The sequence below is a fragment of the Pseudorca crassidens genome, chromosome 2 (genome assembly GCF_039906515.1).
Source record: "Pseudorca crassidens isolate mPseCra1 chromosome 2, mPseCra1.hap1, whole genome shotgun sequence".
In the NCBI taxonomy this organism is placed as follows: Eukaryota; Metazoa; Chordata; class Mammalia; order Artiodactyla; family Delphinidae; genus Pseudorca; species Pseudorca crassidens.
Window position 1 is genome coordinate 25,286,669 of NC_090297.1, and position 24,000 is coordinate 25,310,668.

Genomic DNA, 24,000 nt, shown 5'->3' on the forward strand with positions numbered 1-24,000 from the left:
AGAGAACTGGGAGAGGGTGGTGCCTTCAGAATCATGGGTGGAGTTTCAAGAAGGCAGAAGTGATCATCAGTGACAAATTAGAAAGTCAAATAGAATGAATACTGACAAGGTCACTGGTGTAGCTGTCTAAAATGTCTTTTTCTGAGCCATTTGTGTCCTGCAGTCTTTTTTTTTTTTAAGTTGTTTATTTGTGTGTGTGTGTGTGTGTGTGTGTGTGTGTCCTTACAACAGAGCATCTCTATTCACTTTTCATACCAATTCTGGAGGAAACCTGTGCTTTCTGGGTTTCTGGGAAGAAATCTTTCTAAAATCTGCTTTTGGAAGTTCTGCTCCACTCCAGTCACAAGGAAGATTCCTTTGCTGTACATTTCTTCCCTTACCCTACACTTACTGGCAAACACTTGTTAAGCAACTGTTACAGCTACACCTTGTGTCTGGGACAGTGTAGGTGCTCGGTAAGTATTGACTAGATATTTGAACAGTGATTCAGTCAGCAAATATTTGTATATATCATAGATGCTGGGGATACAACAGAAGTTTTTGTAGAACTTACACAGGAGAACAGATACAGATTGTACATAGTGTAACGAAGGAAATAAAACCTGTTCTGACAAAAATGGAGTAGCTTACTTTGGGTTAGTGTGACAGGGAAGCCCTAGTAATTCTTAAGTTAAGAATTAGCAATTCTAAGAGCTAGGGAAGAGCATTGTGGACAGAAAGAAAACAGGAAATGTGAAGACTGTATCCGGAAACAGTTTGATAGTTTCCAAATACTGAGAGAGCCATTGTGACAGGAGCATATGATGACTGAGGGTAAAAAGTTGAATGAGATGAGATGAAGATATAGGCAGCGCCTTAAATTGTGAAGAAGATTTTACTTCTACATGGGAGCAGTGCTATGCTCTGATTTTGTTGTGTGGTGATGGGTTGGGGGTGGGTTGTCGTAGTAACCAGGCAAGAGATGATAGTGACTTGTATGGGGTGAGAGAGAGGTAAATACATTCAAGATACATTCAGGATTTGTCAGTAGGTTAGATCAGAAAAGTGTGAGAAGGGAAGGAGTCAAGGATGATGGTTTTTTTTAACCTAGGATTTGGATTAAGTAACTTGTAAATGCTGTTGCTCTTGGTATTGCTGGGGCGGGGGGGTGGGGGGAGGGTGTAAGAAATTAAGTTAGTTTTGGATACGAAAGTGAAGATTTCCATAGGTAGTTGAATATATGAGTTCGGAACTCAAGAGAAAGGACTGGGCTGGGGACATAAATTTGGGAGTTACGGGAATGGATGAAATCACCTCGAGAGAGTGAAGATAGAAACCAATATGTAGATATAGGGAAGAGGAGCCATCAAGAGAGACTGAGAAGATTGGATGAGGTTGGCAGTGGTGCCAAGAAAACTGAGTGTTTCGAGAGAAGGGATTAGTAACTACTATTGAGGGGTTAAGAAGAGGACAGAAATTTCTATCCATTAGATAAGGCAATGTGGAGGTTATCGGTGACCTTGATAAAAGCAGTTTCTTTGGAGCAGAAGGAATGGAAGTCAGATTTGAAGAGTTAGAGTGAAACAGAGCACACAGAGATTCAACAATATTGGCAATGCCTATTTTTTAAAGTTGGTTATTTCATTATGTTATTATATCTTACACATAAAATGTGTAGTAGTCAAGAAACATGTCACATTAATTTTATGTGAATGGAGACTTAGGGTACATAGATGACTTTCAAGAAGAGAGATCTGATTACCATCAAATTTAATATCATCTGGGCAACCTGCCATTAGATGCCTCCTGATGTGATGTAGTATGAAGCAAAGAACATCACCTATATGTATTCTTGCCAAAGTGTATTTTTAACCTGAATCTGTTATAGCCTCTAGACCCAACTTCCATTTTGCAGGAAACACACAGGATAGGGGTATAAATTAATGGCACAAAACTAGAATGTGGGGCATTCTTTAAGACATTAAGGCATTCTTCAGAGAGTCAATATCACAAGTAAATAAAAGGGTTGGGGGAAAGGAGGACAGGGACATTGTAGATTAAAAGTGACCAAATGGGGCTTCCCTGGTTGCACAGTGGTTGAGAGTCCGCCTGCTTATGCAGGGGACACGGGTTCGTGCCCCGGTCTGGGAAGATCCCACATGCCGCGGAGCGGCTGGGCCCGTGAGCCATGGCCGCTGAGCCTGTGCGTCCCGAGCCTGTGCTCCGCAATGGGAGAGGCCACAACAGTGAGAGGCCCGTGTACAGCAAAAAAAAAAAAAAAAAAAAAAGTGACCAAATGTTGGAATAATTATGTAATTTTAAAAACCGTTTTTATTGTTTGGAGTTACATACTGAAATATATGTTGTTGGAATGATATGCCAGGAATTTCCTTAAATGATACAGGGTCTGTGAATAGATGGAAGCATAGATGAATGGCAGCTAGTTGATTATTGAATCTGAATGATTGTTGCATTGAGTTTCATTTTATTTACTATTCTGTCTACTTTTGTATATATTTGACATTTTTCATAATAAAATGTTAAATAGAAGGCTAAATACAGGGCTGAAACTCGACTAGATTCTGATTTGGGCGAAAAAACTAGCTATAAAAGCCATTTTGAAGTAAGGAAATTTGCATATGGACTAGATAATAGATGTTTCGTTAATTTTCTTAGGTTTGAAATGGTATTGTATTTATATAAGAAGGTCGTTATTATGAGACAATTACTAAAGTAATTAGGGTGCAGTGCCAAGTCATGACATTTGTAACTTTAAGTGTTTAAATAATTCATAATAAAGAGGGCAGGTAGTCCTCTTTAATTAAAAAAACTATTTTTCTGCCGAAAAAATAGTTTTCCTATTCATTAGAACAGAAAAATAGGGCAGTAGCTTGGGGAGTCAGGTAGTCAATGAAAAGATTAGTGTCTGGCTGATTCTCAGTACAAAGAATTGGTAGGTGGTGAGATTCCTAGAACTAGTCCTACATTGCTGATTTTAGCTAACAAAGTTATAAATCAGTAGTGTCAAATCTGTTGTATACCTGAAACTTTCATAATATTGTATATCAACTATACCTCAATTTAAAAAATTTTTAAATGTACCAAAATTTTGCCATCAACTTTGTATACATTCACAGCAATTATCTACCAGGTAGACCAGCAAGAAGACAGGCAAAATTTAACCCGGTCTTTGTTGTCATCTTTGATAAGAAACTCAGCCATGTAAGTTTTAGAAGAACATCTTTGAAAATGATTGCATTTATTAGTCTCTGTATCTGTCACTTGTGTATTGTGTGTTATCTTCCTACCCTTCCAATCCGAGCATCATAGCTGGTTTCATCCACTTTGGAGGAAGTTTGATTTAATTAATTCTGATGGTATAGGTGTTCACAAAGGGTCAGATATACTTCAGTTTTGTGGTTGGTTGGATTTGTGGTCTAGGGAGAGAACTCACTGCAAAAGAAAAACCTGTATTATGAGGTTGAATTCCTAAAAAGTCAGATATGGTGGGTGGAGGGGGGAATCTCTTAGGCAAACGTCTTTGGTACTAGTTTTTTTTTTTTAAGATTTATTAATTATTTATTGATTTATTTATTTTTGGCTGCGTCAGGTCTTAGTTGTGGCATGCGGGATCTTCGTTGAGGCATGCGGGATCTTTCGTTGCGGCTCGTGGGCTCTTCGTTGCAGTGCACGGGCTTCTCTCTAGTTGCAGCGTGCGGGTTTTCTCTCTCTAGTTGTGGCACGCAGGCTCCAGAGGGCCTGGGCTCTGTAGTTTGCAGCACGCGGGCTCTAGTTGAGGTGCACGAGCTCAGTGGTGTGGCGCGCGGGCTTAGTTGCCCTGCGGTGTGTGCGATCGTAGTTCCCTGACCAGGGATCGAACCCAAGTCCTTCGCATTGCAAGGCAGATTCTTTACCACTGGACCACCAGGGAAGTCCCAGTACTAATTTTCAGTTGCTCCCGGTTCTTATGCACTAATTAGAAAATTGATTGCCAGTAACTGTTTGGTTTTTTTATGTTATTTCATTTTTTTTAACAAGATAAAAATTTAATGAAAATTAGTCAGTGGTCAGTAATTCCTTTTTTTTTTTTTTTTTTTGCGGTATGCGGGCCTCTCACTCTTGTGGCCTCTCCCATTGCGGAGCACAGGCTCCGGACGCGCAGGCTCAGCAGCCATGGCTCACAGGCCTAGTCGCTCCGCAGCATGTGGGATCTTCCCGGACCAGGGCACGAACCCGCGTCCCCTGCATCGGCAGGCGGACTCTCAACCACTGCGCCACCAGGGAAGCCCTAGTAATTCTTAAGTTAAAATGACTGTGAGGGGGGCTTCCCTGGTGGCGCAGTGGTTGAGAGTCCGCCTGCCGATGCAGGGGACACGGGTTCGCGCCCCGGTCCGGGAAGATCCCACATGCCGCGGAGCGGCTGGGCCCGTGAGCCATGGCCGCTGAGCCTGCGCTCTGCAACGGGAGAGGCCACAACAGTGAGAGGCCCGCGTACCACTAAAAAAAAAAAAAAAAAAAAAAAAAAAAAAAAAAAAAAAAAAAAAAAAAATGACTGTGAGTAAATAGATCAAGATGGATAGAACCTAGTCTAAGGGCAGGAGCCCAGTAGCCAAATTGAATAGAATTATGTGTCTTATCAGAGAATGAAAAGAAGTTGTTCTCTGAGGTTGGATGAAAAGAGAAGGCCTATGGAATTACAGGGTCTAGATCTCAGTCCCAGCTTCACAACTTGATAGCTAAATGATCTTGTGCAAGTCACAGTACCTCTGAACCTGGTTCCCTAGCTGTTAAGTGGATATGCTCCTAATTGACTAATCTTTCTCATTGGATGTTGTAGAGGTCAGCTAGATCTTGTGTAAGAAAACATTTTTTAAAAAGAGAAGCATGGTGCTGGGGTTTATGTAATTATTTAATTGTCCTCAAACCAAGGGCTGTTTAACAGCTGATTTCACCCTAGCCCTTGTTAAAATTAAATTTTGTTTGGCTGGCACAGTGTTATGAAAATTGAGTGTGAGCCCAATCCCTGTTGTCCTATTATAACTGTCCCGTTAAAAATCATTAGCTGGGCTTCCCCGGTGGTGCAGTGGTTGAGAGTCTGCCTGCCGATGCAGGGGACACGGGTTCGTGCCCCGGTCCGGGAAAATCCCACATGCCGCAGAGCGGCTAGGCCCGTGAGCCATGGCCGCTGAGCCTGCGCGTCCGGAGCCTGTGCTCCGCAACGGGAGAGGCCACAAGAGTGAGAGGCCCGCGTACCGCAAAAAAAAAATCATTAACTTCTTGGGAATTCCCTGGTGGTCCAGTGGTTAGGACCCAGCGCTTTCACTCCCCTGGCCTGGGTTCAATCCCTGGTCGGGGAACTAGGATCCCACAAGCAGTGAACCACAGCCAAAAAAAAAAAATAAATAACCTCTTTACCTTTTAAGGCATTTGAGTTTGTGGTTAACTGAAATTCTGGAATGGGAGCAGATTCGTTTATTGGTAACAGAGCAGTCCCCAACCCAGAATTCTGATGGATTTGCTGTTGTGCTCCCTTTGGCAGCACATATATAGATGGATTTGCTGTTACCAATTGCTTCCCTTTTCAGGAAATGAAAAGAACCTGGAGTTTGGGACCAACTAGATCAGGGTTGACTATTAGCTTCCTGGCTTGTCACTTAATCTCTGAGTCTTATTTTTCTCGTCTGTAAAGTGGATTCTTAGGATTGTTGTAAAGATTGGAGATTATATCTAGAGAGAGTTTCTATATCCCAGTACACTCTTAGCTCTTCCTTTTTAATTAACTGGCATGTGGCCAATGTTTTAACTCACGAATCTTACACTGATGCACATTTGGTAGAGAATTCCTAGTGAGAAGTAAGAGAGGCCGGCTGAAAAAAGCCATTTCACTCTGGGAGGAATCAGGTTTCTTACATTCCTGAAGGAAGAGGCATTAAGTTTAGCTCATTTTCTGTGCCTGGGGAGGTACATTTTATTAGAAACTTGCCCTCTGCAAAGAGGAGCCCCCACTCAGTTTAGCACCAGGACAAGAGAATTTGTTTATTTGTTTATTTATTTGCCACACCGTGTGGCTTGTGGGATCTTAGTTCCCGGACCAGGGATTGAACCTGGGCACTTGGCAGTGAAAGTGTGGAGTCCTAACCACTGGACTGCCAGGGGATTCCCCTGAGAAATAATTTTAAAAGGCTGACTGACTGCTTCATAGTGTTAAATACAGACCATGAATGTAAGACTTTGGTTTGCAAAGACCTAGAGCCAGCAGCTGTCGTAATATCATTCCCATCCCATACACAGGAAAGCTGGCTTTATGTAGTATGCCATTTTTCTAAGAAAATTTGCATAATTTTTTAAATTTTATGAATCTTAAAATTTTAAACATACCATTGATTAAATGGAATACTGCAGTAATCTGGCTATTCGCTTAGTGTGTGACTTGAGACACAGGTTATTCATCTATCAATTAGGGCCTGTATTAATTTGCTAAGACTGCATAACAAGACTGGGTGGCTTAAACAACAAAAATTTATTCTCTCATAGTTCTGGAGGCTAGAAATCCAGGATCAAGATGTTAGCAGGGTTGGCTTCTTCTGAGACCTCTCTCTTTGGTTTACAAATGGCAGTTTTCGTGTTCAAATGGTGTTGTCCCTCTAAGTGCATCTGTATCTTAATCTTCTCTTATATGGGCACTCGTCATATTGGATTACGCCTTACTCCAGTATCCTCATTTAACTGTAATCACCTTTTTAAAGATGCTGTCTCCAAATACAGTCACATTTTGGGGTATTAGGGTTTAAGACTTCAACATATGAATTGGTGGGGGATGGAGTACAATTCAGGCCGTAACAGGGTCTGTACTTATTTTGTATTTTTATTGCTAGTTCCTTGGTTCTCAAAGCTTAGAAAATGCATGGCAACATTAGCCAGTTATTTCCTAGAAATGAGAGGTACAATTTAAGGGAACTATTCACTTTGAGAGAGTTCCTTGACTAAGAAAACTCAAAGGCTACCTGAGACAGTCAGATGCTTGAAAAGGTATTGATATATTTGTATTGTGGATTTCTTGATCTGGGCTCAGCAAGTAAGGGAGAGCATGATGAAAAAAGCCCCTCTGCCTGATAGTCCCTGAATGAGCGTCCAGCATTCCTTTGGTTGCTGATTCCAGATGTGCTTCTGCAAATGTTCCTCCTTCCAGTCTAACCTCCTGCTTGGCTTCTCCAGTGAATTCATAAGCACATATTTGTGATAGTTTCTTGTCACCATGGTGACTAAAGAAATACAGCTTGGTTCTCCTTCCAGCTTCACTGTCAGCTCTTCTTGAAGGAAGAGAGCCCTCTGGGAGAGCCCAGGCTCAGAGTCATGAAAAACCATGTGTCAGGTATGGGGGAGAGCAGTCCACAATGCTCCCTTTAGAAATTTGTCCTGTGCCTGTTTCCAGGCATACGGGTAATCAGGGACCCCAGAGGGAGGCCACTGCAGCCCCCTAGAACTTTTAAACAGTAAATGGACTTGGGCTTTGCCAAGTGGATGTGGAAACTTGCACCTTGTAAGACCCTGCTGCTGCTATTGGTTTGCCTAGCTACTTTCCAGAATGAACAGAGGCACCTTCTCTGAAGTTTCATTTCCTTATTTCAGCTCTCTCCTCAACTTCCATTCTGTATCTCTTTTTCACTCAGATTCTCTTTATAGACTACTCTTCCCCCTCACATTTATGTACTTTATTCCATTTGTGTCCTCAAGGTGATCTCCTGCTTGAAGAACCAGCCCTAATCTTGCCTTTGGGAGCTTTCTTTTTCAACTCTCATCATGATCACCCCAACCACTCCAGAAAAGAGGCAATATTAGAGTTAATTATCTCTTTCTGTGTGCCTATAAAGCTTATTTTTCATCCCTTTTGCAATACTTTCATTAACTGTTTCAGATAAGAAATTTAGAGGATGAGAAATGCCTATAAAGGGAGAAAGAACCAAGTTGGTAATGCTTCCTCTACTCATACTTCAACATTATCACCTTCACTTTTATCAGTTTTTTAAAATAATGAGATTGTTTTTAAAATGTAAATATTGAGTAAGGTATGATAAAGTCACTGAGGCCACAGGAGGAAGCAAGAATGAGGTTTGTAAGGAAGAAGTTTATTATACTCACAGGTCTGGTTGGGGCAGGGTGGTTAGGGGGTGGGAAGTGGGTCACCACTGGCCACACAGGGTCACAGAGGAAGACACCAGGGTGGTCAGGAGGCAGAAGGGGCAGGAGCAAGCAGAAGGTTTAGGCCAGAGCCTGGAGCTTCAGAGGGAAAGTGAAGGCAGGGCAGAGTAAACAGTTTAGGACTGGCTAATTTGAATAATTCTGGAGGGCTTTGGGCTATGAGAGTAGTCTCTAGTTGCCTACTACTTTTTGGGCCCTGGGATGATTGAAGCACAGGAATATTGCCTCCTGGGTGTACAGGCAAGATAAAGTAGATATGACTCTGGATTGGTTCCTTTGCAAAGGCATGCTCTTAGGCACATTGTTATCTGTGGGAATTAGCTAGCCGTGGGAGTGGCAGTCTCTCCTGGGTTTGTAAGGCCCCCAAGTACCAGAACATCAGGAACACAGAAAATAAGAAAATATAGTTAATATAATTGGCCCTGTGATGAATGAATGCAAATAAACAAATACAGAATGTTAGAAAAAGAAAATGTTAAAACCGGGATTGTATGTTAGATTTAAATGGAGGACATATGCTGCAATTAAAACAATTTTTGTGTAAAATGTAATTCACCATTTTGACCATTATTATATTTTTTATATATGTATAAATTTATTTATTTATTTTTGGCTGTGTTGGGTCTTCGTTGCTGTGCACGGGCTTTCTCTAGTTGTGGCGAGCAGGGGCTACTCTTCCTTGCGGTGTGCAGGCTTCTCATTGCGGTGGCTTCTCTTGTTGTGGAGCATGGACTCTAGGCATGCAGGCTTCAGTAGTTGTGGCATGTGGGCTCAGTAGTTGTGGCTCGCGAGCTCTAGAGCACAGGCTCAGTAGTTGTGCATGGGCTCAGTTGCTCTGCGGCATGTGAGATCTTCCCGGACCAGGGCTCGAACCCGTGTTCCTGCATTGGCAGGTGGATTCTTAACCACTGCGCCACCAGGGAAGTCCCACCCCTATGTTTTATTCTAAGAGTTTTATAGTCATAGCTTTTATATTTAGGTTGTTGATCTATTTTGAGTTTTATGTATGGTGTAAGCTAGGGATCCAGTTTCATTCTTTTGGATCTGAACATTTAGTTGTCCAAGTACCTTTTGTTGAAGAGACTATTCTTACTCCATTGAATGGACTTGACATCTTGTCAAAGATCAGTTGGCTGGCTGTGGATGTGTGAGTTTATTTCTGGACTCTGTTCTATTCTGTCAATTCTTTTTTTTTTTTTCTTTTCTATCAGTTCTATTCCATTGATCTATATGTTTATTCTTATGCCAGTACCACACAGTTTTGATTACTGTAGCTTTGTAGTGAGTTATGAAATCAGGAAGTGTGAGTTCTCCAACTTTATTATTTAAGAATCTGTAGTTTCCACATATTTGTGAATTTTCTAGTTTCCTTCTGTTATTTATTTCTAGCTTCATTCCATGTGGTGAAGGAAGATAATTTGTCTGATTTCAGTCTTTTAGAATCTGTTGAGACTCTTTATGGCTTAACGCGGTCTGTCTTGGAGAACGTTCCATGCACACTTGAGAAGACGTTTTCTGCTGTTGTTGGGTGGGAGTATTCTATGTCTTTTGGGTCTACCTGATTTATAATGTTAAAGATTTCTATTTCCTTATTGATATTCTGTCTAGGTTCTATTCATTATTGAAAGTGGTGTATTGAAGTCTCCAAATGTTACTGTAGAACTGTTTTTCCCTTCACTTCTGTCAGTGTTTGCTTTATATATTTTGGGGCTCTAGTTGGTGCATTTATAATTGTTATATCTCTTGATGAATTGATACTTTTATCAGTATGTAATGTCCTCCTTTCACTCTTGTAAGAGTTTTTGACTTAAATTTTTTTATCTGATATTAGTATAGCCATCCCAGCTCTCTTTTGGTTACCATTTGCATAAATATCTTTTTTCATCCATTTACTTTCAACTTGTTTGCATTTTGGGATATACAGTAAGTCTTTGCAGGCAGCATATAGTTGGATCATGTTTTTTGTTTTTTGTTTTGCGGTACGTGGGCCTCTCACTGTTGTGGCCTCTCCTGTCGCGGAGCACAGGCTCTGGACGCGCAGGCTCAGCGGCCATGGCTCACGGGCCTAGCTGCTCCGCGGCATGTGGGATCTTCCTGGACCGGGGCACGAACCCGCGTCCCCTGCATCGGCAGGCAGACTCTCAACCACTGCGCCACCAGGGAAGCCCAGATCATGTTTTTTTAATCCTCTGCCTTTTGACTGGAGAGTTTAATCCATTTAAGTATAATGTAATTACTCGGGAATTCCCTGGTGGTCCAGTGGTTAGGACTCTGTGCTTCCACTGCTGGGGGCCCAGGTTTGATTCCTGGTTGAGGAGCTAAGATTCCTGAACCATGTGGCACAGCCAAAAAAAAAAAAAAAAAAACTATAATGTAAATACTGGTAAGGAAGGACTTCTGCCATTTTGTTCTTTTTTTTCTATATGCCTTATGCTTTTTTGGTCCCTTTCTTCCTCTATTACTGCCTTTTGTATTTAGTTGGTTTATTGTAGTGAATTGTTTTCATTTCCTTTGTGAATATTTTTATTTTGTGTGTGTGTATGTATTTGTATAGAGAGGTTGTGGTTACCATGGGGATTACATTTAACATCCCAAATTTATAACAATGTAGTTTGGATTGATACCAACTTAACTTCAGGAGCATACAAAAACTTTGTTCCTGTACAGCTCCAATCCCCTCTTTATGTTGTTGCTGTCACAGATTATATCTTTATATACTGTGTGTGCAATAGCATCGGTTTATAATTATTTTATATGTTTTTCTTTAAAATCATGTAGGAAATAAAGAGTGGCATTACAAACCAAAAATCCTATAATACTGGCTTTTGTATTTCCCCATGTAGTTAACCTTTACTGCCTTCAAGTTACTGTGTAGTGTCCTTTCATTTCCTTTCATTTTCAACTTGAAGGACTCCCTTTTAGCATTTCTTATAGAGCAAGTCTAGTGGTTAACAAACTCCCTCAGCTTTTATCTGAGAATTTCTTAGTTTCTCCCTTGTTTTTCAAGGACAGTTTTGTCAGGTACAGAATTCTTTGACAGTTTTTCTTCTAGCACTTTAAAAATCTCAGTGCCTTCTGGACTTCATGGTTTCTGATGAGAAGTTGGCTTGTATGTGATGAGTCACTTCTTCCTTACTGCTTTCAAGATTTTCTTTTTGTCTTTGGCTCTCAACAGTTTGATTATGTATCTAGATGTGGGTCTGAATTTTTCTCATGATTAATTGGTACATTCATGTCTTACATTAAATTTGGGAAATTTTCTGTCATTATTTCTTCAGAATTCTTTTTCCCTTTCCCTCCCATTTCTTTGACTCCCTAAATGCATATATTGTGATTTGCTTGTTGGAGTTCCATGGATCCTTAGGTTCTGTTCACTTTTCTTCATTCTTTTTCCCTTTCTGCTCAGACTGCATAATTTCAATTTTCCTGTCTTCAAGCCTGCTACTTCTGTCTGTTGCCTGCTCAGATCTGCTGTTGAACCCCTCTAGTGAATTCTTCATTTCAGTTATTATACTTTTCAACTCTAGAACTTCTCTTTGGTTCCTTTTCTATTTGTTGATATTCTCATTTTGTTCAGCATTGTTTTCCTGATTTCCTTTAGTTGTTTCTCCATATTTTCCCCTTAACTCTTGGAGTGTATTTAAGACAGTTGTTTGAAAGTCTGTCTTAGTTTGTCCAGTGTCTGGGCTTCCTCAGGGAAAGTTTCTGTCCATTTATTCTGTGCCTTCGAATGGACCATACTCCCCTCTTTCCTTGTATGCCTTGTAATTTTCTTTAAATTAAAACTGGACATTTGAATATTATAATGTTGTAACTCTGGAAATGAGTTTGTTTTCTATTTGTCATATGTTCTTGGTTCTTTTTTCCCTCTTTACCTGCTTTCTTTTGGATTATTTTTTATAATTCTCATTTTATCTTCTTAGGTTTAAGGAAATTTTTTAAATGGGAAAGTTATTGTATATGTACCTACTTCTTACCATTTCTAGTATTCTTCCTTTTGTGAAGATCTGAGTTACCTTCTGGTATCATTTCCTTTCTGCTTGAACAACTTTAGCATTTCTTTAGTGCAGGTCTGCTAGAGACAGAGTCTCAGCTTTTGTCTGAAAAAGTCTATTTCACTTTCATTTTTGAAAGTGTTTTCATTGGGCATAGAATTCTAGTTTGACAGTTTTTTTCAGTACAGTTAATGATGTTATTTCATTATCTTCTTTTTTATTTTATTTTTTATTGAAGTATAGTTAATTTACGATGTTGTGTTAGTTTCAAGTGTACAGCAAAGTGATTCAGTTATACTTTTATATATATGTATATTTTTTCTCAGATTCTTTTCCATTATAGGTTACTACAAAATACTGAGTGTAGTTCACTGCGCTATACAGTGAACTACAGGTCTTTGTTGTGTACCTACTTTATATATAGTAGTATGTATATGTTAATCCCAAACTCCTAATTTATCTCTCCCCCACCTCCCTCTAATATTATTTAGAATTTTTGTATCCTTGTTCATAAGTGATATAGGAAAAGTGTAGGACCTTCTCATATTATCCTTCTTTGGTATTGTTATCAAAAGAATGTCCTTTCCGGTACTTCCCTGGTGGCACAGTGGTTAAGAACATGCCTGCCAGTGCAGGGGATACAGGTTCGATCCCTGATCCAGGAAGATCCCACATGCCGTGGAGCAACGAAGCCTGTGTGCCACAGCTACTGAACCTGCATTCTAGAGCCCACGAGCCACAGCTACTGAGCCCATTGCCACAATTACTGAAGCCTGCGCCCTAGAGCCTGTGCTCTGCAACAAGAGAAGCCACCTTAATGAGAGGCCTGCACACTGCAGTGAAGAGTAGCCCTGCTCACTGCAATTAAAAAGAAAGCCCGGGGGGCTTCCCTGGTGTCGCAGTGGTTGAGAGTCCACCTGCCGATGCAGGGGACACGGGTTTGTGCCCCAGTCCGGGAGGATCCCACATGCTGTGGAGTGGCTGGGCCCATGAGCCATGGCCGCTGAGCCTGCGCGTCTGGAGCCTGTGCTCCGCAACGGGAGAGGCCGCGACAGTGAGAGGCCCACATACCGCAAAAAAAAAAAAAAAGAAAGAAAGAAAGCCCGGGGGGCTTCCTGGCGGCACAGTGGTTGAGAATCTGCCTGCCAATGCAGGGGACACAGGTTCGATCCCTGGTCCAGGAAGATCCCACATGCCACGGAGTAACTAAGCCCATGTGCCACAACTACTGAGCCTGTGCTCTAGAGCCCGTGAGCCACAACTACTGAGCCCGCCTGCCACAACTACTGAAGCCCACACCTAGAGCCCATGCTCCACAACGAGAGAAGCCACCACAGTGAGAAGCACGTGCACTGCAACAAAGAGTAGCCCCCGCTCGCCGCAACTAGAGAAAGCCCACACGCAGCGATGGAGACCCAACACAGCCAAAAATAAATAAAATAAATACATTTATGGGAAAAAAAAGAAAGCTCAGGACTTCCCTGGTGGCGCAGTGGTTAAGAATCCACCTGCCAATGCAGGGGACATGGGTTCAAGCCCTGGTCTGGGAAGATCCCACATGCTGCGGAGCAACTAAGCCCATGCGCCACAACTACTGAGCCTGCGCTCTAGAGCCCGCGAGCCACAACTACTGAGCCCACGTGCTACAACTACTGAAGCCTGCGCACCTAGAGCCCGTGCTCCGCAACAAGAGAAGCCACCGCAATGAGAAGCCCGCACACCGCAACAAAGAATAGCCCCCATTCACCGCAACTAGGGAAAGCCTGTGTGCAGCAACGAAGACCCAACACTGCCAAAAATTAATTGATTAATTAATTAATTTTTTAAAAAAGAATCTGCCTTCCAGTGCAGGGGACACAGGTTTGAGCCCTGGTCCCTGGTCCGGGAAGATCCCACATGCCATGGAGCACCTAAGCCCATGCTCCATAACTACTGAGCCTGAGCTCTAGAGCCTGCAAGCCACAACTACTAAAGCCCACGCACCTAGAGCCCGTGCTGCGCAACAAGAGAAGCCACTGCAATGAGAAACCCGCACACCGCAATGAAGAGTAGCTTCTGCTCGCTGCAACTAGAGAAAGCCCGCACACAGCAACGAAGACCCAATGCAGCCAAAAATAAATAAATAAATTTATATATTTATTTTAAAACCTCATTTGTAAAACCATTTAAACCTGGCATTTTCTTTGTGGGAATATTCTTTAGTGCTGATTCTGTATATTTAATGGTTATAAGGCTAGTCACATTCTGTTTGAGTCGCTTTTGGCAAGTTATATTATTCTAGGAATTTGTCTTTTCAAACATGTTAGCTAGCATAAAGTTGTTCATATTCGCTTTTCAGGCTCTTCAGTTACCTAACATTGTGTCCTCTTTTGTTCTTGAGAAATCTCACCAGAGACTTGACTATTTTTCATCTTTGAAAGTTCCAAGTTTTGCCTTGTTGATTCTCTCTGCTGTATGATTTCTCTTTCTTTTTTTCCCTAACCTGTGTACCTAAGTCATTAATGTTCAGACTTTGTGTTAACTTCCTAAAGCTTATACACAAATAATCAAATTTCATGTATATGAAACACTGGCATGTAAAGGGCAAGCTTTAAAACTTTCAGAAGACATGAGAGGGTATCTTTCTGACCTTGGGAGCGTGAAAGGATTTATTAACAAGGCACACAGAAAAAGCTAAGTATTAAAGAAAAATTTAACTACATTATAATTAAGAACTTGTTAAAGAACTCCATAAAGTGAAAATTGCAAAAAATGAAAAGATACAAACTCCTAAAAAATATTTGTAATACAAATAACTAACAAATGGTTAATAACTAGAATATCTAAAGAACTATAAATCAATAAGAAAAGGACAAGTAGTTCAATAGAAAAATATTCGAAGTACCATAAACAGATATTTTTCACAGAAAGGGAAACATGACTAATAAACATAAAATCTAACCCTATTAGTAATACAAATCATTATCCCAGTGAAGTACCTTATACTTATTAGATTGGCAAAAGTGATAATTCTGAGTAATAGGATATACATCAGTGGGAACCTGGTACGTATTGCTGAGCTAGTGTGAATTGGCATCACATTGGAAGGCAATGTGGTACTATCTGGTGAAGTTTAACATCTACTTGCCTAAACACAGCAATTCATTCCTTAGAGCAGGGGTTCTCAAAGTATGATCTGCAGACTATTTCAGAGGGTCTGGGAAGTGAAGACTAAGATGTAATTTGCCAACTCAAAATAGATTAAAGACTTAATTGTAAGACCTGAAACTGTTAAAACTCCTAGAAGAAAACACAGGAAAAAAGACCTTGGTCTTGGCAATGATTTTTTTGGATATGACACCAAAAGCACAAACAACAAAAGCAAAAATAAATAAGTAGGATCACATAAACGAGAAATCTTGAACTAGAAAACTTAAAAGCTTCTGTACAGCAAAAGAATGGTCGACAAAGTGAAAAGGCAGCCTATGGGAGAAAATATTTGCTAACCATATATCTGATAAGGGATTAATATCCAAAATATATAAGGAACTCACACAATTCAATAGCAAAAAAACACAAATAATGCAATTAAAAATGGGCAAAGAACCTGAATAGACACTTCTACAAAGCAAACATATAAATGGCCAACACGTTGATGAAAAAGATGCTCAACATCACTAATCATCAGGGAAATGCAAATAAATTATGATGTGTTTATACAGTAAAATAATATGACATAGGAAAAATTAAAGAAATACAGCTCCATGCAAAAACATGGGTGAATCTTAAAAACCCAGTGGAGGGGGCTTCCCTGGTGGCGCAGTGGTTGAGAATCTGCCTGCCGATGCAGGGGACATGGGTTCGTGCCCCGGTCTGGGAAGACCCCACATGCCACGGAGCGGCTAGGCCCGTGAGCCATGGCCGCTGAGCCTGCGCATCAGGAGCCTGTGCGCCACAATGGGAGAGGCCACAACAGTGAGAGGCCCGCGTACCGCAAAAAGAAAAAAACAAAAACCCAGTGGAGGGGCGACAATTCTCAGTAGACTAAACATAGTATGATACAGTATTTAGGGGTAAACATATATGTGATTAATAAAAACAAAAGCAAAGATAATGACAATTCATCATAGCCGTTTTCTTTTGGCTGGAGTTGGAGTGGGGATGGAGGCGCCTGGGATAGGGGAAGACCCTACTACTAGATTCAGGCATATTAATAATCTAGTTCTTAGGTTTAGTGGTGAGTTGACAGATGCTCATTGTATTATTTTGCTTGGTAACTTTACATTATGTTTCATCTTTTTGTATGTAGCAAATATTACAGAATAAAATTTTAAATTTCTTTAAAATATAGATGGGTGGCCACATGAGTTATTAAAAAAAATACATGGTATTCCACTGAATTGGGTACACAATAACGTATATCACCTGGGTAGGTTAAATATATTTGAGTTTATTGGGCAAGTCATATAACTTTTCTGTCTTGTCATAGAAGTGATCATAGCTTGTGAGCATTTACCATATGCCTGTTGTTCTAAATGGTACTTTGCATGTATTAAGCTATATAATCCTTCTAACAACTCCGTGCTCATGTATTAAGCTATATAATCCTTCTAACAACTCTGTGAAATAGGAATTATTATATCCCTGTTTTAAAGATGAGCTCCTGAGGCATAGAGGTTAAAGCAACTTGTTGAAAGTTGCACAGCTAACAAGTAGAAGAGCCGGTATTTGAACCCACACAGTCTGCCTCCAGGGCCTACACCTTTTAACTCCTCTGCTTATATCAATTGCTATAATAGCACTTACTTAATAAGTTTGTTATGATTAAAGGAGACTGTTGTTTGTGTGTGGGTGGTACTAGAGATGTCAGGTGCAGTTACCGAGATTATTAGGCCTCCTTGGGAACCTGTGAGTCCCCGTGAGAAGGGGAGGGTGGGTAGGGAAAGAAGCCAGTGAGAAGGAAATGCTGTCCTCTTAAGAGCCTTTGCCAATATGTTTGTATCTTCCCTTCTTCCAGAGACCATGGCGAGCCCAGGGAAAGACAATTATCGAATGAAGAGCTATAAGAACAATGCCCTAAACCCTGAGGAAATGAGGCGAAGAAGAGAGGAGGAGGGCATTCAGCTCCGGAAGCAGAAACGGGAGCAACAAGTGGGTTAGCCCAAGTATTCTCAAACGTGCTCTTCAGGGAGGCAGGCCAGCCACCATGGTTGACCTCCACCTTGCACTCTCACTTTCCTCTTGGGAAAGTAGCTTATCTCTGTGGGCCGCTCATCCAGCTTCCTTTGTTGTAAAGAAATTTTGGAAGCTTTGAGAAAGAACTGTCCCTTATTCCTTTTCCATAATTTAGAACAACTTGGACATCATTTATATCTTCAATATAACATTCTAGTGCTAACCCCTTGTTTTTACCCAGTAGTCACTGTTAGATCTGGCCGTCAAGGCCCAGCCCCAAGCCTGGCCCTTTAAGAATTTTGTCAGCCATCTGGGCTGCCTTACTTCTCTTTCTTGAGTCCATTCTTTGTAAGTCTCCCTAGAACTGAGATTGTATTAATGCCTCATCGTCTACACTGTCACGCACCATGCACCACACACCACCACCAAATTGGTTCCTTGCCCAGATCTAGATGCTAACCTGCTTTTGCCCACCCTTTTGCTTTACCATTATTTCTTTCCTTCACAGCCTTTTATATGCATCACCTTTTATACAAAGGGCACAGGAATTTTAAAAGATTTTTTTATGCTTATAAAAATGTTCTCCAAAAATGTAAACAATCTATAACATAGAAAGTAAAGCCCTTGAATATCTTTCCATATCAGCATATTAAGCTTGGCATTTTCTCATACAGTAGCATTCCTTGACAGTTATGCCATAATTTAACATTGGGTCATACTTTATTTTCTTTGTTTCGGTAAGAAGTCTTAACCACTGTCTCTTCTCTTTATTTTCAGCTTTTTAAACGGAGAAATGTGGAGCTGATTAATGAAGAAGCCGCCATGTTCGATAGTCTCCTCATGGACTCCTATGTGAGCTCTACCACTGGGGTAAGACCCTTGCAAGCTTCCCAGGCAAGCTTGGGAAGTACCTGCTTCTACAGAACAGAAATTGGTCAGTTCACATCATCTAGTTAGCTTTACCAACAACCATGCTAAGCTCTTTATTCCATGGGCCCTTTTGTAGGTGGTCAACTTAAGGAGTCAGTAAGGATTCATCTCTGATGGAAACACCAGAGGAAACATTTAAGGGAAGCTATCAATTGCCTCAGAGGTTAAGAATCACTTCCAAATGTTCCAACTTGAAGCAGCTGTGGATTAAACACCTTCTGAGCCTGCTGTTACCCCTTCCTCTTGCCCTCAAGTCTTTAGAAAGGAGGATTCCAAACAGGATTATGAGCTCATATCTGGCTCTAGTATTGGTTTGCAAAGTCGTGAACCTGTTTTATGTTCTAGGAGAGCGTGATCACAAGAGAGATGGTGGAGATGCTCTTTTCTGACGATTCTGACCTGCAGTTAGCAACCACACAGAAATTCCGAAAACTGCTCTCCAAAGGTACAAAGCCTAGTCTTCCGCAGGGGGCCCTGCGTGACTTTAGCGTCTTGTTTCTTCTCACTGACCTCATCAACTATTCCCTTTCACTCATTCTGCTGTAGCCCTGCTGGCTTTGGTGTCCTTGGACAAGCCAGGCACATTCTTACCTTTGCACTGTCTATTTCCCCTGCCTGATATCCTTTACTTGCAGATAACTGTGTGACAGCTGCTACATTTCTATGATCAGATCCTACTTTCTCAGTAAAGCCTACCCTGACACGCTATCAGAAATTGCAGCTCCCCCCACCCCTGCAGCATTTTCAGTCTCCTTACCCTGCCCTACCTGTTCTTTTTTTTTCCTATTACACTTACTGCCTTCTGACATACCAGGATATTTCTCATCACGAGGATATAAGCTCTACGAGGGCATAGACTTTTGGTTTTGTTCACTACTGTATCCTCGATACCCAGAACCATGTCTGGCACATAGTTTGTGCTCAGTAAAAATTTGATGTATGATGGGAAAAATATTCCCTGACTTTTCTTCCTCCCAAGAAAAGAATGCTGGTCTTGGAAGGGAAGCGTTTAGACTAGGGTTGCTCCTCCCTTGGTCTTCTCTCCCTTAATTCTTTACTTGCTTAGGTAAGTAAGGTTAGTTACTTGCTTAGGTTTAGGAAGCCAAAGGTGAGCATAGTTAAATTAGGATTGGCTTTACTCTTTGGCATCTCAGCTATTTTATACAGTTCAAAAATGACCAGCTATTGTTTTTTTATATATATATATATATAAATTTATTTATTAATTTATTTTTGCCTGTGTTGGGTCTTTGTTGTTGCATGCGGGCTTTCTCTAGTTGCGGTGAGCGGGGGCTACTCTTCATTGCAGTGCGCGGGCTTCTCATTGCGGTGGCTTCTCATTGTGGAGCACAGGCTCTAGGTGCACAGGCTTCAGTAGTTGCGGCACGCAGGCTCAGGAGTTGTGGCGCACGGGCTTAGTTGCTCCACGGCATGTGGGATCTTCCCGGACCAGGGATCGAACCCGTGTCCCTTGCATTGGCAGGCGGATTCTCAACCACTGCGCCACCAGGGAAGCCCCATGACCAGCTATTGTTAAAACTACCTCACCAAAAGGGAGTTTGGGAATGTTTAGAAGGATGGTCAGGAGTATCTAGGAAGGATGGTGGACTTACCCCCGTGAAAGCATTAGTCAGAGCCTCTCCTGACTTTTCCTCTCCCTCTTCCAGAACCTAGTCCTCCAATAGATGAAGTTATCAATACTCCAGGAGTGGTGGATCGGTTTGTGGAGTTTCTGAAGAGGAATGAGAATTGTACATTACAGGTGAGGCCTGGGGTGGAGAGTTACCAGATGAAAGCCCTTTTGCCGAGAAATTGTAGTGGCATGTTTCTACAGACACATCTCTTAGGATATAGACAAGATATTGAGGGAACATTTAAGAGATGCTGTTACCTCAGAGGTCTTGACCTCAATCAAATAAGAGACCCACAAACTCTTCCCTAAAACAATCTCAAAGGAAAGATACCAGAATATGACAGACTGATTATTCAGAGGTTATATTTTAAATTATAAATATAAATATATTGGGTTAGCCAAAAAGTTCGTTCGGGTTTTTCCGTAAGATGTTACAGAAAAACCTGAACGAACTTTTTGGCCAACCCTAGAGGTTCTAGTCCACTCCTAACCCTGAGGTGAACCATTTAGCTTCTCTGGGTCTCTCTTCTCACAAATGGGTAATGAGTCAATCCATTGGAACTTATTAGAAACTTGGCTGAAAGGGACTTTTAGAGACCCATCTCACTCTTATCCTGGTTTCAGAGATGAATAAAGTGAAGCTCGGGAAATAAAAACGTGACTTGCCAAAGGACTCATGGATGCAGTGGTACTGCAGGACTAGACCTGGGACCATGGAAGCCCAATTCTGTCTCCCCATTATGTTATATCACTGCCAGTACCTCTTCCTATCATTTAAAGGTGGAGAGGGAAAGGCTTGTGTGGTTTTTTGTTTTTGTTTTTAAGTCAGGGGCAGGAGGCTTATTGCTGAGCCAGCTAGTAGGCACGGCTGCTCATCTGGAATGACCTCTCACTCATGGCTTTAATCTCACTTTCAGTTTGAAGCTGCCTGGGCTCTAACGAACATTGCCTCTGGAACCTCTCAGCAGACCAAAATTGTCATTGAAGCAGGGGCTGTCCCCATTTTTATAGAGCTGCTTAACTCGGACTTTGAGGATGTACAGGAACAGGTAATGCCCAAATTTAACTTAATTCTTTTTTTTTTTTTGCGGTACGCGGGCCTCTCACTGTTGTGGCATCTCCCGTTGCGGAGCACAGGAGACGTAGGCTCAGCAGCCATGGCTCACTGGGCCTAGTCACCGCATTAGCGGTGACTCCGGGTAGGGCCCTAGATAGCTTCAGGAAGGGAGGTCTAGTCCTCAGAAAGACCAAATTTAGGATTAGAGGATTGGAACTCTCAGCCCCACCCCACCCCCACTCTTCCCACCCCTCCACCCCACCCTCCCCAGGGAGGTTAGAGGGGCTAGAGATTGGGTTATAAAAAGGCTTGAACAGTGAGATTCAGAGAGCTTCTGGGTTGGTGAACACTCAGTGTGCTGGGAAGATGACGTGACTGGAGAGGGCTTGGAAGTTCTGTGCAACCCCACTCCTCAACCCATACCTTGCCCTGTGCATCTCTTCCGTTTAGCTCTTCCTGAGTTGTATATATTACAGTGAACTGGTAAACATAAGTAAAGTGTTTTCCTGAGTTCTGTGAATCATTCTAGTGAATTATTGAACCTGAGGAGGAGATTGTGGAACTCCTGAATTTATAGCCAGTTGGTAAGAAGTATGGGTAGCACCTGGGAATTGCAGCTAGTATCTAAATTGAGGGCAGTCTTGTGGGACTGAGCCCCTAGCCTGTGGGATCTGCCCTAACTCCGAGTTACTGTCAGAATTTAACTGAATTGACACAGTTGGTATCAGAGAATTGGTTGTTGGTGTAGAAAAAACTCCACACATTGGGCATCAGAGGTGGTGCTGGAAAAAAGACACCACAATACCCATTTCTCAGCACCTACAGATCATAAAAACCCAACTTCCATTTCTTCCACTGGTTGGATAGAAGTGGAGAGTGGTACTAGGGTTTTTTCCTATATTACTACATATAGGGTTGGTCCTATGAGGCTACAAGAATGCAATTTTCCCATCGTTTTCTCCTTTTCTGGGGGGTGGGGACAAGGAGGTCTTGGTCTGGCTTCTCTGGCTGCAGTACAATGTCAGCCTGCCTCCCCCAGTGAACCAGGAACTCTCAGAGTTAAAATAGAGCAAGTGCTCAGTTTTAACAAGGAGGGTACCTGAGCTTATTTAGTGTGTTTAAGGTCTTGATGGGGTGTTTGTCCTGGTTACTGGTGGGTGTCACTCTGTAGTTGTGAGTATAAAGTACTCACAGAAGCCTCTAGGCTCTGTGGATGACAGTTCCATCGTCCCTTTTTTAGGCAGTCTGGGCACTGGGAAACATAGCTGGAGACAGCTCCGTCTGCCGAGATTACGTCTTGAACTGTTCCATCCTTAATCCTTTGCTAACGTGAGTAATTATTATCATCTGCACCTGGGGTATCTTTCCGGCAGCCATGCGGCAGATCTTTGGGGAGCAGTTTACCTTAAGACGATGAGTGAATACAAAAATGATAGAAGTGCATTCTCATTGCCAGAGTAAAAGATAGTATCTTTTGAGAGTAAGAAGATTGTGTCACTGGTCTGTGTCTTGTGCTTCCTCACTTTGTAGCACTGTAGAATCTCATGTTGGTCATACCTGTCTCATTGTTGAGCCAGAGGAGAGAGGAAGGACTAGCCCATCTGGAAGAATCTAACCTTCTCTACGGAATGCATTGATTTGCTATGGGTTTATGCCCAGTACATTGGAGAGCTCTGTTGTAAGCCACAGATCTAAGACCCCTTGCAGAGTCATCTGGATGCTCCCATCCCTTCCTCTGTACCCTTATAATAGAGCTACGTCTAAACCAAAACAGGAAGGAGCTTTTCTTGAGAGGCCACAATCTCATAGGCTACTATTATAACTCCTTCTTGGGCCTGTCACAGAAAATCATTCCACAGTGCATGGCTAAAGCCCTCACACTAAACCTTCAGCTTTTATTTCCAAAGACAACAATACTCTTGTTTAGAACTTGTGGCCGCAGTTAAGGGCACAGTATGTCCTATCTTAAACGTTTAGCATGCTTACTCACAGTCCAGCCCTCTGTTTGTCCTTATTAGCTATGGTCTTAATAAGCCACAGCTGGTCCTAATCCTCTGTGAAGATGTAGGTCGGCCTCCGGGGCCAAACAGGCTCACTTAACTTAAATCTATGGGTAGGAAGAAACAGGCTTCTAGAGTCTTAGGGGTCTGATTGGATTTGCTCCTGGGGTTCGTAGGCAACAGCTCTATGAAAAGAGCATCATTGCTCAGGATCTGGCTTTGCTGTCCCCTTCAGGCTACTTACCAAGTCCACACGACTGACAATGACACGGAATGCAGTCTGGGCCCTGTCAAACCTGTGCCGAGGCAAGAACCCACCCCCAGAGTTTGCAAAGGTAAGAGAGCTTCTGTTTTTTAAAAAAAAAAAAAAAAAAAATTTATTTATTTATCTGCTTGCACTGGGTCTTAGTTGCGGCAGGTGGGCTCCTTAGTTGTGGCATGCATGTGGGATGTAGTGCCTTGACCAGGGATTGAACCCGGGCCCCCTGCATTGGGAGCACAGAGTCTTATCCACTGCGCCACCAGGGAAGTCCCAAGAGAGCTTCTTACCAATTCCTGAGTGAAAGCAGGTTCCTTCATATGGAGGAATTTTGATAATGGGAGTTTTCAAGTCTTTGGGGAACCCTCAGAGTCTCATCCTTGGGAAACTGAAAAAGGCAGTCGTCAATGAAGTAGGTGATCTCATATGCCTGGATGGTAAAGTGAAAATGTGGGCCTGATGGCTTAATGTAGTAGAAATCTCCAGGTCTTAGACTTACTAAGTAGAGGAGGGCTCAGCGATGTTAGGGTTAGTGGTAGAGATGATGTAACCGTGTCCACCTGAGTCCCTCTCTCTCTGCTTCCAACAGGTCTCCCCCTGTTTGCCTGTGCTGTCTCGCCTACTCTTCAGCAGCGACTCAGACTTGCTGGCAGATGCTTGCTGGGCCCTTTCTTATCTGTCTGATGGCCCCAACGAGAAGATCCAGGCAGTCATAGACTCTGGAGTCTGCCGGAGATTGGTCGAACTTCTAATGTGAGTGATCTCAGTCAGAAAGGGTACAGATTCCCTAAGCT

General features: G+C 42.1%; 1 protein-coding gene across 2 annotated transcripts in view; it reads left to right on the forward strand.

Annotated features, from left to right (window-relative positions):
- Positions 1 to 24,000, forward strand: part of KPNA6 (karyopherin subunit alpha 6) — a 51,691-nt gene that overhangs the window by 16,943 nt on the left and 10,748 nt on the right. For both annotated transcript variants that reach the window (XM_067725260.1, XM_067725259.1), the window contains exons 2-9: positions 17,170 to 17,303; positions 18,105 to 18,197; positions 18,603 to 18,702; positions 19,925 to 20,019; positions 20,808 to 20,939; positions 22,188 to 22,276; positions 23,183 to 23,282; positions 23,796 to 23,959. In XM_067725260.1, the coding sequence (XP_067581361.1) occupies positions 17,170 to 17,303; positions 18,105 to 18,197; positions 18,603 to 18,702; positions 19,925 to 20,019; positions 20,808 to 20,939; positions 22,188 to 22,276; positions 23,183 to 23,282; positions 23,796 to 23,959 (907 nt within the window). The remainder of the gene's footprint in view (positions 1 to 17,169; positions 17,304 to 18,104; positions 18,198 to 18,602; positions 18,703 to 19,924; positions 20,020 to 20,807; positions 20,940 to 22,187; positions 22,277 to 23,182; positions 23,283 to 23,795; positions 23,960 to 24,000) is intronic.